Raw genomic sequence first — 19,662 nt, forward strand, 5'->3', positions numbered from 1 at the left:
TCACACTCGTTGGTCTCTAGCACTGTTTTAGTCCCTGTTTTATTTCGGTGGGGCAGTATCTAGAAAAAGAGTAAAAGACTGTGCAAGACCTGAGAGACGAATACGTGTTATTGGGATCAGGATCTGGTGTTTCAGGTTCATTGAATTTTTTTATGTAGATTGGACCAATTTGACACGTGGTAGATACTGGTTGCAGTGCCCTATTCTAAAATATTTTTCAGTATAATCAACCGTCGTCAGAGAGGCGATCGTACGAGGAAGGACACTATTGGCTACATTGAATTCAGTCTTCAAGTTGTTTTTTTGTCTTCCATTATAAGACTACTTTTAATAAAAAAAATAAAATAAAAACTAAAGTTATGGTGTCAACATTGGCCACGCGTTGTTCAACAATTCAAGATCCTACCAAGTTTTATACAAAACTTTCCTTATGCAAAATTAAAATACGCACAATTATTTAATAATAGATTCCCCTGTCATTTCACTAATACACCCCCTTAAAAAATACGCATTTTAAGTGTACACAGGATAATTTCTGAATTTTATATATCATTCGATTAGTCATAAAATGAAAAAAAATATATATAGATACATATATCTATATATATACTAAAACAAGCTACTTAACGGTGACTTAGTTATTACTGCACAGTTCTATCACCTTATCACTGCAAGGTTTTTGGCTCTGAACAAACCATCTGGTGTGATAATCGTAACCAAACGAATACAACTTTTTATAGAGATAACAAAGTCTTATCTTAACAGAGAGAGTAGTTCATCTTATGATTGATTTTAAGTACAGTAACAAACAAATTACCACCTACTTGGCAGACACCCTAACCAATGGACAAAAAATACAGTAAAATGATAGTCAAATTTGAAAAAAATTTGATCGAATAAAAATTAGCATCATATTCAAGCGAGAATTAATGACACATTTGTATGTGTGCTATACAACAGATCCCGCTGAATTACAATACACGTAAGAAATTTTACAAGGGGCAAGCGCTTGCTCTCCTCGACTTCCCCAGCTTAAAAGTTAGCTCAATAAAATTCAAAATGATAAGAGAGTATAGAGAGAAAAATTTTCCAAAAGAGCAAATGCATTTCCTTTAGTTACCGTACGAAGATGTGGAACACTTGAACTTGAGATATCAAGCGTTACCCCATTGATGAACTCAGTATTTGGATCTGAGCACAAATATTAGGAAGAATAAGAATATGTAGCAGAGAGAGAAGATTAAAAAAAAGAGAGAGAGTAACAAAAAGAACTAAGCTTTATCGAACAAAATACCTGATTCACGAGCATGTTTACTTGCTCTCTGTACATTTCCTTCAAGTCCACGATATCAGCACGGAGTTCCTCCAGCTAAACATGCATCCACAATTAATTGTTATGAGATGATAGAAAAGTAACTTCCATCAGTTCCATGCAGTGTTTTCATTCAACAAATAGGAAACACCAAATCAACATATATCGAATCGAAGTCATGCTAGAGGTCCATTCTGTATATTATTTGGAAAAAAAGGCAGAAACAATATATTAACTTTGTGCTCGCTTCCATCATTTTTCATGATATTCATTATTCACACATACTTGAAGCAACTGACTGACTAACAAGGAATTGAGGCAAGTAGGAGTTAACGCAGCATAGAAAGATTGATGGATCTACAACATTACAAGGGACAAAAGATGGCAAGAGGACAGTTGATTATAGCACAGATTCAGAATAGTACCAACTCCTGTGACGAAAACATCTATTTCCAAAAGTTCCTATCCCAACATTTGTTTGCTACAAAACAAAAGAACCAAACTAAAGATGTAAATTTACCTCTTCATCACGTTCACCCATTAGCTCCAATGCAGCAGAGTGCCTCCTCCTCAGTGCTTCTAGCTCTGCCCGAATGCCAGGTAACATGGTAGCCTCTGCTTGCAACTTTTCACACTGCATGCAATTGAACCAATTTTCAATCTCAATCATAAGGGAAAGACTGACCAGAAACAAACCACACAAAAGCTCAATTTAGCTGCCATTTCACCAAACACAAAAGACCAACCTGTGCAGTCAATTTGACCAACTCCTCGGCAAGAGAATCACGAATGGATTCCAATGATGCCTGAAAATTTAACAATTTATAATTGACACAGCATGAGTCTTCATGAACTGTCATTGTTCTTGGAACTGATAAAGCTGAACCAAACCCAGATCTGGAATAGACATGCAGCATGCATCGAAGAGAAAATAATATCAAAATGAAGATGTGTATGATCAATACCAAGCGGGACATGTACGAAGCAAGTTCGCCTTCTTTCTGGCGAAGGGTAGCTTCAAAAGTACTAGGTGTCATGCTTTTTATGTAGTATGGGCTCATGGTTGCCTCTGCAGCATTCCTTCTTTCAGAGACGCTGTCAGATGAGTCCAAAGACGCTTGAAGAAAATAGCTCTCCTCCATGCTACCAAGGCTGCTAGCACTAGAGAGTTTCCGGGATAAGCGTCCTGCACAAAGTACAAATAATCTCTCTATAGTAATCAATTGAAAAGGAATAAACTTATATCATTATCAGAAGCATCATACCATTTTCAACCGCAGAATTGTGCCTAGTTATTGGAGTTTGTTCATACACAGTTGCCGACTGGACCCGAGTTGTCCTTTCCAAATCCAACCGAGCAGCTTTCTCTCTTTCTATTTCCTGTCAAGAACAAGAAGCCAACTTTAAGACAAAGTAACAAGGCCACATTTATGCACGCAATAAGTTAATGAAGTAAATTGTATCTTAACGAAATAATGAACATTGTGTACAAAAAGAAGAAAGAAAAAAGGACTAAATGATGAACATTAGAGTGGCACGTCCGACATAATCTTGGAATTTTCAGATTTACGCAGCCACTAATTTCATGAAGAATCTGCTTTGAACTTAATTGATTTGCACCAGATTAGCATTTCCAACAACTTTGTCAATCATAGAATTTGAAGGGTGTGCTCACTGAGGGATTGAATGAGAGAAACATACTTTTTAATCCAAAAAAACTATGTCCAGAGTCCTCACACGTGCTATATTAAATGAAATCATTTGTATTCAATACTTACCAAGAAATCTGTTTGGCTGACAATCAATATGTTTCACAAGATCAATCCTAATTGGGGAAAGTAAAGAAGAAGCAACAAAACTGGAATGCCACATAATGTCAACTGATAAAACTCAATCATATCATAACCAATGCAGAACCTGTTGCAACAATTCCCTGTGCATTAATGCATCTTGTAACTCTTGCTTGTGTTTCCGCCTGAGCTCCTTAATTTCTTCTTCAAGTTGGTTTGCACGAGCCTCTTGAGTGTCAGCTTCCTCCTTTGCTGCAAGGTACTCCTGCCTGTTCTCTGCGGCTCTCTGTCTCTCCTTTTCGAGGGACCTACTTAGCTGTGTCTGCTCTGCTCTAAGACATGATATCTAAAAAAATCTCTAACATAAGTTGGGTCCAGAAAATAATCTTTATTAATAAAATTTTACATAAAAAGAGAGCAGAACAAACCTGAGCTTCAAGAACATTAATACGAGATAAGGTCTGAGATAAGCGTTCATTTACAGATCGTTCCCTTTCTTCAGCAGATGCAGCCTTTGCTTCTGCTTCCTGTATAATAGTTCATTCTAAATGAAAGTTCCTTCATTTTTGGAGCTATCAAATATGTAACATTTGCAATAAGAAGATTTTCCACACCTGAAGTCTAGAGTTAAGACTTCTCTCTACAGCAGCCCATGCTTCTGCTCTTCTGGTAGTTGTTTCCTATCATCAGTCAAAGAAATGTACATAAACACCCTGTATCTTATACCAGTAGCCTCCTAACAATGTCTAGTAGAACGGTGAAAGAAATAATACAGCACCTGCATAGCCTCAATCTGCCTTAAAAGAGGCCTAGTAGATTCAGGAACTTGTGTAATTAACTCCTCACAACGACGCTCACTTGCCTAGACAAAACAATAGCGTTGATAAAAACTTCTGGAATGTTTATCTACAGAGAACTGATTAAAATGTACAGAAGAAAAATATCACTTAGTGGAAGCAAAATATTGTAGTCAGTCGAACACACTTGAAAGCGTTTCTGAAGATCTTCGATATCCCGGCGAAGCATGTCTTCTCTAAGAACAGCCTAGAAAAATAAAAAGAACATCTATAATTTCAGAATCGTGCTTGGAATCAAAGCCACAATGTATGGGGAAAAAAAATATGAACCTGTTGTTCCTTTCTACTTAAAGTTTGCCTTAATTCTTCAAGTGCCTGTACAAGCATCGTTTCACGCTCCTCGGCCTCCCTAAGACGACTCTCTAGTTCACTTCTGGCTTCATTGTTGGCACGTGCTTCTGCTAATGCTTCAGCATCCTTTGCTGCAGCCAAAGCATTTGTATAATACTCTTTCTGCACTGCAAGTTCTGCTTGGTGTTTTTCTATTGTTTCTTGTAGCAAGTTTTCTGTGGCTGTCTTGTCTTTCTTGATACTCTCTACTTTATTCTCTTCTACCTAGAAGTGGAAAAACAGAATTGCATAAGTTATTATAAGATGGTTTAAACTTCAAATTAGGATAAATGACCATAAAGTATAGATATGAGAACAAATATGTAATCTGTAATGACTAACTTTTGCTTGCTAAAGGATCACGTAGTAGGAAGAAGTAACTCACAAATTTGGGAGAACAAAAGAAAGAATAGAGGAAAGTATGGGATGGCAAGCATTCCATATGCCTTAAATCACATATCGACCATCCCACAAGCATGTGAAACAATGAAATCAAGAAAACTAAACCTTAGCATGATAAGCACAGTGATATATGATACCATAGATCTCGAAAATTCTAAAATAACAATGCAGTGAAATTGCTAATGATTTATATAATCTATGCGACGAGAGGAATTTTGAAAATCCAACCAGGTATTCTATTACCTGAAGCTTGGTGGTCAAACCTTTTTTCTCCTCTTCAAGCTCTCTAATCTAGCTTTCATGAAAATGAAAAGCAATTGAAAACACAAGACTTGATTAGGAATTAGTCAAAGTAATAAGACAAGAAAATGCAAAAAGGGATAGCCATTGAACCTTCTAACCCACCTGAGCCCTTAATTTCCTCATAGTTGCTTCTTGAGCAGCCTGCTTCTTAGATAGTTCTTCACCTGAATGATTTACCAATAACTAAAATTAAAAGGATTAAGAAAGTGAAACTCAGTAGTCTGCTAAATATGAACTCTCGACATGCCTACAACATCATCATCATTATCAAATCTTTTATCCCCAATGTTGGTTCAACTACAACATGTCTTGCATAAATCATACACTGACATAGAAAGGCATTTTAGACAAAACACCACCCAATGCACAAAGCTCCTGCAGTGGTGGTGGAGACTGAAAGGGCATATATACACTCACATTACAGAGAGAAGTTTGATGCAGGAAGCCATTAGATTAATTTTGTGTTTCATTTTTAATTTGTTTTTTAAGGAATCCTTTGGGGAAAAGGTTTCCCTTTTACTTAGCCTACGCACTTCTACATTTTTTTTAAAAGTTACTACATTTGTCTAGGACAGTCAGGTTTAGGTATCCTAATGTTCCCTTAAACCAATGGTTGTATACCTCCATTTAAAGGCTTGATTGCCCCAGAAATACATAGAGAGTGAGTTTTAAGAAAGAATTGTCATTGGCTCGGTGAGAGGTTGAGAGGGAAAAGTGAGTTTTCCAACCCTTTTGCCCAGGGAAAATGTATTCAACTTAAAAGTTTAAGTTACTATTTTTGTTTACTGAAAGTTCTATTTCAGGTTTGAACCCTATGAATTTTTAGCCCTAGGGTTTCTTGAATTGAGGCTGATTTGGAGGTTAGGGTTTCTGGTTTGCTCAATCCTGAATAAAATCTACATAAGTAGTTCAAAACTACATCATGGTTTCTATGGTTAGCACATGTAACACACTAACACCTACGAATGTAATGACGCAACCCTAGGTGTTAACGACACACACAAACATATACATATATAGTAAACAACACCCGTGCACAAGACACCCGCAGTGGGCGGGTTCGGGGACAAACAAGATTGTACGCAGACCTTTCCACGTTCTAAAACACAAAAGAAAGCAGCCTAGAAAAGAATTTGATCACAGGGAGAAGTATTGCAAACAGTCCAAAATAATTTACACCACATTAAACAGATGAAATAGGCTAATCAAATATATATCAAACAAAACACTCATCACCAGAATAAAAGTATAAAACAATAACAAGTTGGGAAGGAATTTTTAGCATTTCTTGAAGTCTATGTGAAAACTCAATTTTCACCCAGTTCTTGACTATTTCCCTCAAAACTGCGAAGTAGACTGGATTCCCAGTTACAAAGTCCAAATAGCACCACCTAACCAAACATAATAAATGCTGTCCAACAATATTTCACGAAACCACGAGATCCAAGGACTGTACAACTGCAACATCAAAAAGAAGCAGGATGTTTGCAGTAATATTTCACACTGTTATTCTAGAAAATATAGCTCACGGAAAAATCACTTTTTCTATCTTGTGATGGGAAAACAAGTCAACTTAGGCAATAGGACACCAAAAGTATAATTCGGGTGACGTGCTCCCCAATATCTTAAACAGGTGCACTCAGGCTTGACCATTTCTTCCATCTTATTTTTCCATCCTCATTGAACAAAAATAATGAAGAAATACGACCTTGATTGAAGGAGTGATTGGAGGACTTAGTTGGTATCTTGATTGAAGGAGTGATTGGAGGACTTAATTGGTAGCATGATTATAGAATATAATTATGGCATGATCATGGGAATTAATTTATTAAAATCAATGTGCGTAAGTTAAGGAGAAACTTACTCTGATTTGTTGTATATAATAGGATACTGCCTCTGTAATAGTGATAACATAGAAATATAGAAGAATTCTTCTTCGTATACTTTCTTTCTCTCTTTGTTTATATGGTATCGAAGCTGTGCCGACCCTAGGAAATCTATGGCGGATCTCACTGACGACAAGGTGACTGAGATAACCAGCACCAAGACAGAAAACATGGGACTCGACAACTCGTCCTTCCCACTCACGGTTGAAAAGCTCCACGGGAGAAACTATCTTGAGTGGGCTCAATCAATCAAATTAGTAATCGACGGCAAGGGGAAATTAGGTTACCTCACCGGTGACACGAAGAAGCCATCCTCAACCGATGCCTCTCTGGTGAAGTGGAAATCAGAGAACTCCATGGTGACTGCTTGGCTCGTCAATTCCATGAAGCCGTCAATTGGGAAGACATATCTGTTTCTTCCGTCAGCTAAAGATGTTTGGGATGCCGTTCGCGAGACTTACTCTGATCTGGAGAATTCATCTCAGATCTTCGAACTTAAGACTCGCCTATGGCAGACTAAGCAAGGTACCCGAGATGTCACTGATTATTGGCTTGAGATGAAGAATCTGTGGCAGGAACTTGATCTAAGCTATGATGAAGATTGGAAGTGCACTGAGGACAGCGTGCGATTCAAGCGCAGGATGGAGGATGAGAGGGTGTTCGAATTTCTGGCCGGCCTCAACCGTGAATTGGACGAGGTGAGAGGAAGGATTCTGGCCAGAAAACCTCTCCCATCCACTGGTGAAGCATTCTCTGAAGTGCGACGAGAAGAAAATCGTCGTAAGGTGATGTTGAACGTGAACCAGGTTGGGCCTGGAATTGCTGGGCCAGAGGGATCAGCTCTCTTGATCAGAGGTGCACCAAGTGGGCCGGGCCTAAACCCACAAAGAAAAAATCTGTGGTGTGATCATTGCAAAAAGCCTAGACACACCAAGGATACTTGCTGGGAGTTACATGGAAAGCCAGCTGATTGGAAACCAAGGCAAAATAAGACCCGTGGATATCAGGTCTCCATGGATGTCCCAACTGAAAGGAGAATAGAAGCACACAGCAGTACCCAGTCTAACACTGCCTTTAATCAAGAACAAATGGAGCAGCTGTACAAGATGTTTTTTGATATCCAAACATCTAGTCAGTCATCTAATAAGGTGCCCTCAGGTTCGTTAGCCCACAAAGGTAATTTTTTAAAAGCTTTGAGTATCACATCTGAAACTAAAATTCCATGGATTATTGACTCCGGCGCATCAGATCATATGACTGGTAATTATCACATATTTTCTACATATTCGCCGTGTGCCGGCAATCTCAAAGTTAAAATTGCAGATGGTTCACTTTCACCGGTTGTAGGAAAAGGGAGTATCCGTATCTCCGATTTTGTAGTCCTAAAGTCTGTTCTACATGTCCCAAACCTGTCTTGCAATTTACTATCAGTTAGCAAGTTCACAAAAGATTCCAATTGTTCTATTAATTTTCTTCCAACTCATTGTGTTTTCCAGGATCTATCATCGGGGAAGACGACTGGCAGTGCTAAGGAGTGTGAGGGACTCTACCACTTTGATAAGGTCAATTTGAATAAACAGTTTCAAACTGCTATTTGTGATTCTGTGTCTGTTTCTAAGGAAAGTGACATTATGTTATGGCATTTTAGAATGGGTCATCCCAGTTTCCAATATTTGAGCCATGTATTTCCTTCTTTAAAAAAATCAAGCTTTAATCTTCAGTGTGAAATTTGTCAACTTGCAAAACATCAGCGCACTTCATATTCAAAATCCAAATATCACATGTCCAAACCATTTGCCATGATTCATAGTGATTTGTGGGGTCCCTCTCGTATATCCAATCGTTCTTACACAAAATGGTTTGTTACGTTTATTGATGATCACACAAGAACTTGTTGGGTTTACCTTTTGAAAGAAAAATCTGATGTAAGTACTGTGTTTAAAACCTTTCATTCAATGGTTCAAACACAATTCCAAACTCAAATTCAAACTTTACGCACCGATAATGGTACGGAATATTTTAATTCCATTTTGGGGGAATTTCTGACAAAACACGGAATCATCCACCAAAGTTCTTGTGTCAATACCCCACAACAAAATGGTGTTGCCGAACGAAAAAATAGACACCTACTTGAAGTAGCCCGTGCCTTGATGTTTACTACCAAAATGCCAAACATGTTTTGGGGAGATGCCATTCTCACATCTGCTTATCTCATCAACAGGATGCCTAGCAGAGTTCTTTCTTTTGAAACCCCCCTTCATACACTTCAGAAAAATTTTCCCACATCCCACTTGTACTCTACTCTGTCTCTAAAAGTGTTTGGATGCACCACATTTGTGCATGTTCATTCTCATAATCGTAGCAAGTTAGATCCTAAAGCCATCAAATGTGTCTTCATTGGATATTCTCCTACACAAAAGGGGTACAAATGCTATGATCCATCTACAAAAAAGGTATTTGTTAGCCTGGATGTTACATTCTTTGAGAATACTCCATTTTTTCTAGAAACTTCTCTTCAGGGGGAGAGTGTGCCTAAAGAAGATCGTTTCTTGAACATTGATCTACCTATCTCAAACACTGAATCTGTTTCATCTTCTTGCTCTAATATGCCATACTTAGAAAACTTGAAATCAGGAGGAGACATGGAAAAACAAAATGATAGGGAGATGCTTGTTTATTCAAGGAGACCAAAGTCAAGGAACAATGAAGATCTCACACCTGAAGCACCAAAAGAGTTGGACCCAGTGATAGCTCCAAATGTGGATGAGTCAATCCCAAGTCCAGGTATTCCTGAAATTGATTTACCCATTGCACTCAGGAAAAAACCTCGTTCATGTACTCTTCATCCCATCTCCAATTTTGTGTCTTACAATAATTTGTCTACTGTTTTTCGTGCCTTTACCTCTAATCTCAATAGGATAGAAATTCCTAAAAATATACAGGAGGCAATGGCAATTCCTGAATGGAGAAATTCAGTAATGGAGGAGATGAAAGCCTTGAAGAAAAATGAAACTTGGGACCTAGTGCACTTACCTAGAGGGAAGAAACCTGTAGGATGCAAATGGGTGTTCACAGTAAAATACAAAGCTGATGGAACAATAGAGCGATATAAGTCTCGCCTAGTAGCCAAAGGTTTCACACAAACCTATGGAATTGACTACACAGAGACATTTGCTCCGGTGGCAAAGCTAAACACAGTCCGAGTTCTATTATCCTTAGCAGCAAATCTGGTTTGGCCTCTACAGCAATTTGACATAAAGAATGCATTCCTGAATGGTGAGCTGAAAGAGGAAGTTTATATGGAAATCCCACCAGGCTTTAGTGGAGGAGGTAAAGACAACAAAGTATGTAAACTCAAGAAGTCCCTTTATGGCCTCAAACAATCTCCTAAAGCATGGTTCGATAGATTTACTAGAGTAATAAAGAACCAAGGATATCGACAAGGACAATCAGATCACACTATGTTTTTTAAGCATGCTAAGAATGGGTTGAAGACAATTCTGATTGTGTATGTCGATGATATAATCCTAACAGGGGATAATACGGCTGAAATGGAAAGATTAAAGAGGATCCTATCCACAGAATTTGAAGTGAAAGACCTGGGACAAATGAAATATTTTTTGGGAATGGAAGTTGCTAGATCAGCAAATGGAATCAGCATTTCTCAAAGAAAGTATGTTATAGATCTCCTAACAGAAACTGGCATGCTTGGTTGCAAGCCAAGTGACACTCCAATTGAAGCTGGAAGGAATATAGAAGAAGGGAAACTAGTTGACAAAGACAGGTATCAGCGGCTAGTTGGCAAGCTAATCTATCTGTCTCACACAAGACCGGATATTGCGTTTGCGGTTAGTTTTGTAAGTCAACACATGCATTCACCCAAAGAAGCTGACATGGAAGCAGTATACAAGATACTTAGATACCTGAAGGGTTCACCAGGTAAAGGGTTATTCTTTAGAAAGAGTGAGTCTAGGGACATTGAGGCATTCACAGATGCTGACTGGGCAGGGTCAGTTGAAGATAGAAAATCTACTACAGGTTACTGCACCTATGTATGGGGCAACTTGGTAACTTGGAGAAGTAAGAAACAGAATGTGGTGGCCAGGAGCAGTGCTGAAGCAGAGTTCAGAGCATTGGCACAAGGGATATGTGAGGTTTTATGGTTGAAGAAGCTCGTGAAAGAATTACTAGTCACAGTTAAGTTTCCTATCAAACTTTACTGTGATAATAAGGCAGCAATAAGTATTTCTCACAATCCAGTGCAACATGATCGAACTAAACATGTAGAAGTGGACAGACATTTCATCAAAGAAAAAATTGAGAAGGGTGACATCTGCATGACCTATGTTCCCACAAGAGATCAAATTGCAGACATCTTCACCAAAGGACTTCCAAGACAAAGTTTCAGTGATTTTATATGCAAGTTGGATATGATCAACATATATGATCCAACTTGAGGGGGAGTGAAGAAATACGACCTTGATTGAAGGAGTGATTGGAGGACTTAGTTGGTATCTTGATTGAAGGAGTGATTGGAGGACTTAATTGGTAGCATGATTATAGAATATAATTATGGCATGATCATGGGAATTAATTTATTAAAATCAATGTGCGTAAGTTAAGGAGAAACTTACTCTGATTTGTTGTATATAATAGGATACTGCCTCTGTAATAGTGATAACATAGAAATATAGAAGAATTCTTCTTCGTATACTTTCTTTCTCTCTTTGTTTATAAATAATCACCACATTGCTGGGACAAGGCAATTGCCCTTCTCCCACCTTGCCTCTGCTCCAAGAGCGTAGCCTTATGGACAGCATTATTTCCCTTACCTTTTACCTTGTACTGCATAAAAATAATAAATATTCCTCAAATGATACATGCATAAAGGGTAAAGATTAAGGTAAATAAAACAATTTATTTGTACAAGGCTCCCACAACAAAGGCTGGGTTAGGGAGGGCAAGATGTACGTAGCCTTGCCCTGGGATAGAAGAGAGGCTAATCCACAAATTGAAAACATAACCTCTACGTTGATAACTACTAGAAGTACCTCTCAAGAACTTAAGACTATATTATGTTAAACATGTGATTAAAACAAATAAGCTTTGAACCTAACAAAATTGAGAAAATGCACAGCAAAAATGATATTTTCAATCAAGATTACAGCTCCAACTATCAATAGAAGAGTCTAACAGCTCACCTTCAGCCATAACTTGTGTAATTATTTCATCTTTTTCCTTCAAAAGGGCAGCTGCATCACTTTTTTTATTCTGTTCTCTTCTAAGTGTATCCCTTTCCCTAGTAAGAGCATAAACCTGTAATCATATCATGAAGACAAAATTAAAAGACAGCAGCAGTGACGATTTAAAAATCAAATTCATCCTAGCCAAGGACCTCAGTGCTACTACGAAGACAGTCTCCTCAAATTTGTTTTTCAGGAAACATTTGAATGCCTGTGTGACTGTGTCCATACTTAACCGACCCAATGCTTTTTCCAATACATGGATTCAAAAATTCAACTACATAGAACTGTCCATCTAATTGCATTCACACCTAACCAGCCATTACCTTTTAAGGTCCAATGTTGCAACAAGTACAAGAAACACCAATAAAATACCTCTCCACTTACTTTAATCTAAAAATGATTTTTTTCCCAGGAAAACAAGCAAAAACTTCCTTATTACCATTTTGGAAATTCAGAAATGTTCTAAGAACTTAAGTTTTTCATAAATTAAATTTTATTTTGTTTATCAGATATGAAGCTATGTTACTCCTTTTGTAAAACATTAATTTAATTTTACTTTTCCTCTTTCTTGGTGCTGCTTTCTCATATATCACTGCAAAATTTCGTCTGTTGTTGTCAAAATCTATTCTTACTATTAAGAAAAGAGGTAAAAAATTCTGGGCTCATGTCAAAGCATTAGGTAGACCGTCTTGGTGGGGTTATGGCTGCAGCTTAATTGACCTACATATGACAGAACTTAAACATAAAGAAGTTCTACCTAGAATCAGAACTAATAACAAAAGTATTTTCTATGGTATTTAAGCATACATCAAGAGAAAAAGTTATAAAAAATTGCAGTAATACAGCATAAGCTAAAGTAGCCAATTTGCAATGGGATGAAGAATAACATTAAGGTGGTTGAGATGCCATTCCCAAAATAAAACTGCATAAAACAATTAAAATCAACGATTCTATTTGCACGTGCCTGAAAAATTGTAGTAAGGAAGTTAATAATTTTAGACCCATAATTGAGCGGAAAAACTGGAAGCTCTTGAAGCCAGAAGCATAATATTTGGAGATTATACTAATAAAAAACAATATCCTACCTTTCTTTCAAGAGTTGCAACTCTTTGATGGTATTCCTCTCTCAAAGACTCAATTTCGGCTTTGTTGGATTTCCTCTGTTCCATAATATTCACAAATTAGAATGTGAATTTCAAGAAAAAAGAAGAGAGAGAGAGAGCGCAAAAGCAACAACACAAGTACTATAAAATATTACATTAATGATCCCAAATCCCAATTTACTCGAACATACAAAGTCTACCTCAGTGACAGCCAGATCAGTTCATCGACGCCTCAAGATGGTTCTGTTTCATCTATGAGAGGAACTATAACATATTTTGACACCATGTCAAGTTTTTCAGTTCCTTGATTAATCTAGATCATATATTCATATATTGATGACAGATTGACAGGTGTAAACATGGATTAACCAGGACAAATAAAATTAAAGCCCATTTAGCCATGGATTTGCCTGGCACCATACATCTAAGCTTACTCAAATTCTAGACGTAAGTAACTAGCTGTTCCTGCTTGACCCCATTAAATTACTCCATATGTATTTGATATATAGAATAATGATGATAATCATAGGAAACTTAGACCGTTAAGAGAAACTATGTCAGTTTAGAAATCCTCATTTAAGTCAACTAATCAGAGTTAGCTTTGGCTACGGCTTATCCCAATTGTAATCAGCTCTCAAGGAACTCTTTGCTTTGATTTGTTTGGGCGATGATACAACCATTTTGTGTGTTCTACAGTAGATTTAATCGAACTCTGGGTATTCTTATCCAATGAGCTTGGACTAGTGTAGATTCATTATGTACTTTCTACACTAGAAATTGTATTAGGGTGTAATTATGTGAATTCTATCAATCAAATCTATCTTTTTTTTTTCTTTGGTTCTTTCAATTGAATTTGATTTGTTTGTTGTGGGACTCTTAAACCAGGTCCTCAACAATTTGGTGCTTTAATTGAAAGATTCAATCTCTCTCAAGGTTGAGGTTAGGTGTCGGAGTTAGGTTTTGGACAGGGCTCGTCCATTTGTTGGATAATTAATTTAAGGCATTGGAGGACCTTAGCACAATTGACCCTGACCCTAAGCCAATCCACTCGTGCTACTAAGGAAAACAAGAGAGCCTTAGATGAGATACGGAGACAGAACTATGAGAACTTAGAGAGAATTGAAAGAATGATAGAAGGAGGCAAGAAGGAGAGAAAGTAGAGGTGAGCTCATGATGAAGAACCAGGGTCGAGAGGAAGAGTAGAAAGAAGTAGAGTTGAGTTGGAGAGATAGCTCATCGGTGAGCGGAATCGATCTAGAGCCTCAAGCGATGGGAAGAGTCAACAGGGAAACAAAGATTATGAAAAGAGGAGTATGAGTATAGGTACAAAGAAGAGCCTCAAAGACAAGCCAGGCGGCCCTATGGCTGAGTGCACAACCATGAGGTGAGGAGCGGAAATTGGAGGAATAATGATGACAAGTACAAAACGAGATCAGTTTACAAACAATGAAAGCTGATACTAACGCTGGTGCTGCTAGGAATACACCTAGTACCAACCGGGCGAGGTTTGAGGCATTAAAAAATTAGAAAAATATTTGGAGGCTTCGGATAGTGCTTATCCCAATTGTAATTGGCTCTCAAAGCACTCTTTGCTTTGATTTGCTTGAGCTAGGATAGAACCATTATGTTTGTTCTATACTAATTTATTCGGCTTTTTAGTGTATTCTTGCTCCAATTGGCTTGGTGCTTTCAATTAGATTTGATTTGTTCAAGGTTGTGGGATTCTTGACCAGACCCTCAACAATACTATGTATATATACTCCTTATCTATTAGAACATTATACTAAGAGCCCCGTAATAGCTAATTGTCTGTATAAAAGAAAATTTTTGATGATGAAAAGACTTCTTCTTTTGCAAGCCCCTTCTACGAGAGAAATTCTACACTACTCTTTCTACAACAAAAACTGAAATTACAAACACAAAAGAAGTATTTTGGACAACTATATATGGAGGATATTAGCAGATCACACATTCACACCCATTTACAACACTAAATAACACTCTAAGAAAACTAATCAACACTGGCACATACCTTCAAATCCTGAATTACAGCTTTTAATTGCTCGTTTTCATTCATCAACTTTGCAAGCTCATCAGCTTTTGCCTGGAAAAGCAACCAAAATGGCATATAAGTAATGTGACATAAAATAAAACAAACACAAGTAAAATTGCATCAAATTTCCCCAAACAAAGAGATATATGATAGGATTGTCCCACACCGGAAGATGTGGGAGCTAAGGTGTTGTTTATAGGGGGGAGGTATGAGCCTCCCTTAGTACCCACGGTTTTCTAGTATGGGCTGGGAGGCCTTGGGTACAGCCGACCCATATGAGTGGGTGTCGGTTGGGCCTTGGGTGCTGAGCGTGTATGGGCGTGACTCTATCAATGGTATCGAAGCTGTTACGATCTTGTTGTGCCTTCAACTTGGGGCCGCACCTGCAGAGTGGCCGGCCATGGTGCTCGACCCACTGGGGCAAGGGCCCTGCGGAGGGGCTGGCCATGGTGCTCAACCAACGTGGGCGTTGGTCTTGAAAGGGAGGGTATTAATAGGATTGTCCCACATCGGAAGATGTGGAAGCTAAGGTGTTGTTTAAGGGGGGAGGTATGGGCCTCCCTTAGTACCCAAGGTTTTCTAGTATGGGCTGGGAGGCCTTGGGTACAGCCGGCCCATATGGGTGGGTTTCGGTTGGGCCTTGGGTGCTGAGCGTGTATGGGCGCGACTCTATCAATATCTTACAAAATTCTACATGCAAAAATAACAACATTAACTTTTTCATTAATTTGCAAGAAAATCAAGAACTCAAATTTAACGAAGTTATCAACCACGTTAACTTCAACAAAACATAAGTTTTAAACGTGCATACTAGAGAGAGCAAAGTGCCAAACGCTTCAGCAGATTGAGTTGGAGTCCCACAAGCACCTTTGGACAATTTATGTCTTAATTCTTATCTTCAGAAACTATCATTGCAAAGATGGACATAACAGCTTCTTCAAGAGCCAAACATTTATGTACTCTCTCCCCCCCCCCCCCCCACAAGCACACACACACCCCAGTGGCATGTGAGTGGCATGTGACTCATTCGTAGAATACCTTAAAAGTGCTGGTTTTCACCTAGAAGAGACAAATTCAAAATTTGAGCACAGTTGAGAGACAAAAAGCTTCAAAGATGGAGGAGCATCACCAGCAGAACTTTGAGACTACTATTTTTCACTCTCAAATAAGTCGCAAACATGTGGAAGAAGAAACATTGCATGATCAAGGTTTGAGACTGAAATTTAGCCACTGCATGATTTATTGTTCCACTAGGCCAGGGGTGGAGTATGAAGCAACCAAGTGAACATTTTGGTAGCGCCTCAGATACCACCGAACAGAAAAGGATGATGAACCAGTTACTGAAAGCTTCTTGCAAAACCACGATGTTTTATGGGTTATGGCCCAACAATATTCTACAAGGACTCATCTAATGCTTGGTTCTAACTTCTAACAACAGGTTCAGATGAAAGTCCTTCAAATAAAAAAAATTTGGGCCATGTGATATACCTGAGCTTGTCTTGCAGCACCTTGCAATGCGGATTCCATCATCTTCATCTCAATCTTCACCTTCTCCAATTCAAGCAGTGAATCCGTAGAGTCTAATGCATTTGTTGCTGAACTCAAACGCCGCTCCTGATCTTTGATGCCAGTCTCACTATCGGTGGCATCCTGATGGACTTCAAGAGCTCTATTATTTGCATTCTTCTCATGAGATATCGATTCAGAAACTGTCTCTAAAGCATCATTTGAAGGAACCACGGTGGGCAAAGAAAGTTCATGAGCCCTCTCAATCTCATCAGCAATGGCAGGAAGTGGATAAGCCGCCTCAGCACCATATCCCTCTTGCTTATCACTAGTTACCTCAGCTTCAACTGGAGAACTTTGCTCTTCAATGTTTTCTCCTTGTGTCTTATGTTCATCAGTGCCTTCATGTATGCTAACAGTATCATGTGACTCATCCGGCCCAGTATTTCCACCATCACCTTGATCTACCTCAATAGCTTCTATTGACTCTGAACTTTCATGGGGTATTCCTTCTAATGACTCTTCCTGCTGCATTTTATTGACTGAATTCGATGTCTCAACATCTTGAGGGGTGGTTTCAGGAGGTTCGACTTGCACCAATTGAGATTTAGATTCAGTTTTGCCAACGTCTGAAATCACATTATCCATTTGTTCAGCAGCATCTGTATGCTCATCATTTTTTTCTGCCTTTGGTGCTTCATCTCCTTCTGGAATGGTAGTTTGTTCAGTTGCAGAATTTTGTGAAGCATCAGTTTCAACATCTTCCTTTTTCTCAACAGTTGACACTTCATGTTTTTCCTCAACAGTACCCTCTTCACTCTTATGCCCCATAAAGGACATGACAGGCCATAATCCTGAAGCTGGCATGCACATAAAAGTAACATTTTAGATCCACTATCTGAAACCAAAATTTGCAACAGAGGTGATGGACATCCATTTGAATTGTGATAAATTCAAAGAGAACCAACCAAGAAAAAAAAATAGGAGGACAATCGACAAACAAATTATAGTATTAATGTAGCTTCAGAATAAACCTAGCACAGGAGCATATATTTTCCAAGAAGGATTAATGAAGCACAAGAATACAAGTTGCACAAATATGAACTAATTACCCTCTCAACTCAAGATCTTAGTGCTCTTCAATAAATTACCTTTTTGTGATCAAAAGGATAAACTCAATAATTACAAAGATAATTGCTATTGCATCTGAATGAAACTGACATTTTTTTGGATAAGCATGAGACCGACAATTTTTGTCAGAGAAAATGAAGAAATCAAGTATAGTCTTAAAAGTCCATCTGAACAATTTAAAAGAAGCATTGCAACAACGACAACTAGTCAAAATTCAACTAGCAACAACTAATATTAACAACTTTTCGTTCTTATGTAAAGGCATATCAAAATTAATGGTTCAAAGTATTCAACATCAGCGTTGGCCACAAGAGCAACTAATTCCCTACTTTAGCTTGTATTAGGGATTTTTAATGTACTTCAATGTTTAGGTTTTATGTTGTTCTCTTTCATATTATGTTATTATTTCAGCACTGTGCAGAAGATTGTTAAGATTGGTACCAACATGGTTTCTTTGTCAACTATCAGCTCGACTAATTAAATCTGAAATTTCAGAATTATGTCAAAATTGGAAATAACTTCGGCATACAAATTGAATGCAACACAGGAAACTTAACGGCAGGAACATTGTAGCCCTTTTAAGGATTGGAATCCCAACGAATGGAAAAGAAAGTAGACAATGGGCAATGTCTCGGCATGAGTTATATATTCTCCAGTATCACACAAAACAGCAGTTTCAATGGCGCAGTGGATAAACAAAGTAAACTAAATCATTGTTTTCTTTCCCCAGATGCTTCAGTTTGAGGTTTTGCATGAAGAACTGAAAAATTACTTAGGTTCACTGCTTGTATCCCATGAAAGGGAGACATAAGGCAGCATAATTTTAATGCAACATTCCAGCATTTTTAAAATAGGGGCTAACATATTTCGCATGAAAACCTTGGTAGTTTAATTCTAACCACAATTAACCAAAAAATTATGTAAAGAACCAACGCAGTTCAAACGGTAGCTTAAAACTGCCAATAGAAAAAATGTTCATGTACCCATTTCATACCTATAAGAGTTTCCACGGAGATTACAAAGAACAAAAGACGAAAGAAAAACATAAGAGCATTGCAATTTACCTTCGCTGGTGGATTCTGACTTGTCTGACTTCTCCTCAAATCCAAGAGCGGTGTCAAAATTCTTTTCGATATTCTTGACACTCTCGCTAAACTTATTCACCGCCCCTGCCAGATCCGGGAAGTTCCCCAAGGAGACCTTCCCGGTAAACCACGCCATTCCTAACTACAACCCCAAAACCAACTTGATCCAATAAAACTCAAATCTATGAATTCGACCGCATGAAAACCCCCTGCATTGATAAAAATTTCAACTCAATTGAAAAATCAAATCAAAACAAAGATCACAAATAACCAAACCGAGTGTACCAAAAGCGTAGAGAACATCACAATGAGATCCAAATCGGAACAAACCCTGTAATTATTACTTCTCTTTCTAACCAAGAGAATGCGATATTATGATGGCTCGAGATGATTAAATAAAGATAAAAGAAGATAAACAAAAGAATGCGAAATTAGCAGTTTATTCCTTCTCAATTGTCATTGTGTTCTACCTCTTCTAGACGAGAGTGGAGAGATGTTAGAGAATCAGATCATGACTCTTCTTGCTCTTTTGTTGCTGGAGCTGATGATGATTTGGGGTTGAGCCAGAGATTGGGTTCGATATCTGGTTTGGTGGTTCCAGCATAGAAGAGATTCCGGGGTCGCTCGATCTGGAGTTGCCCCTTAAAAATTGGGCGCA

At 38.1% G+C, this 19,662-nt stretch overlaps 1 protein-coding gene across 1 annotated transcript; it reads right to left on the reverse strand.

Moving 5' to 3' along the window:
* Positions 1 to 865: 865 nt before the first annotated feature.
* Positions 866 to 19,650, reverse strand: LOC120007521 (golgin candidate 5). The gene is made up of 20 exons (XM_038857788.1): positions 19,475 to 19,650; positions 18,984 to 19,213; positions 16,771 to 17,648; positions 15,262 to 15,333; positions 13,212 to 13,286; positions 12,082 to 12,196; positions 5,097 to 5,158; positions 4,935 to 4,982; positions 4,230 to 4,514; positions 4,087 to 4,146; positions 3,881 to 3,964; positions 3,717 to 3,782; positions 3,531 to 3,629; positions 3,230 to 3,448; positions 2,578 to 2,692; positions 2,278 to 2,498; positions 2,059 to 2,118; positions 1,833 to 1,946; positions 1,295 to 1,369; positions 866 to 1,191 (listed from the first exon to the last, which is right to left on the reverse strand). Exons 2-20 carry the CDS (start codon positions 19,138 to 19,140, stop codon positions 1,162 to 1,164), a joined length of 2,835 nt encoding a protein of 944 aa, XP_038713716.1. The 5' UTR covers positions 19,141 to 19,213; positions 19,475 to 19,650; the 3' UTR covers positions 866 to 1,161.
* Positions 19,651 to 19,662: the final 12 nt, after the last annotated feature.

This window comes from Tripterygium wilfordii, chromosome 10 (assembly GCF_013401445.1).
Source record: "Tripterygium wilfordii isolate XIE 37 chromosome 10, ASM1340144v1, whole genome shotgun sequence".
Classification (NCBI taxonomy): Eukaryota; Viridiplantae; Streptophyta; class Magnoliopsida; order Celastrales; family Celastraceae; genus Tripterygium; species Tripterygium wilfordii.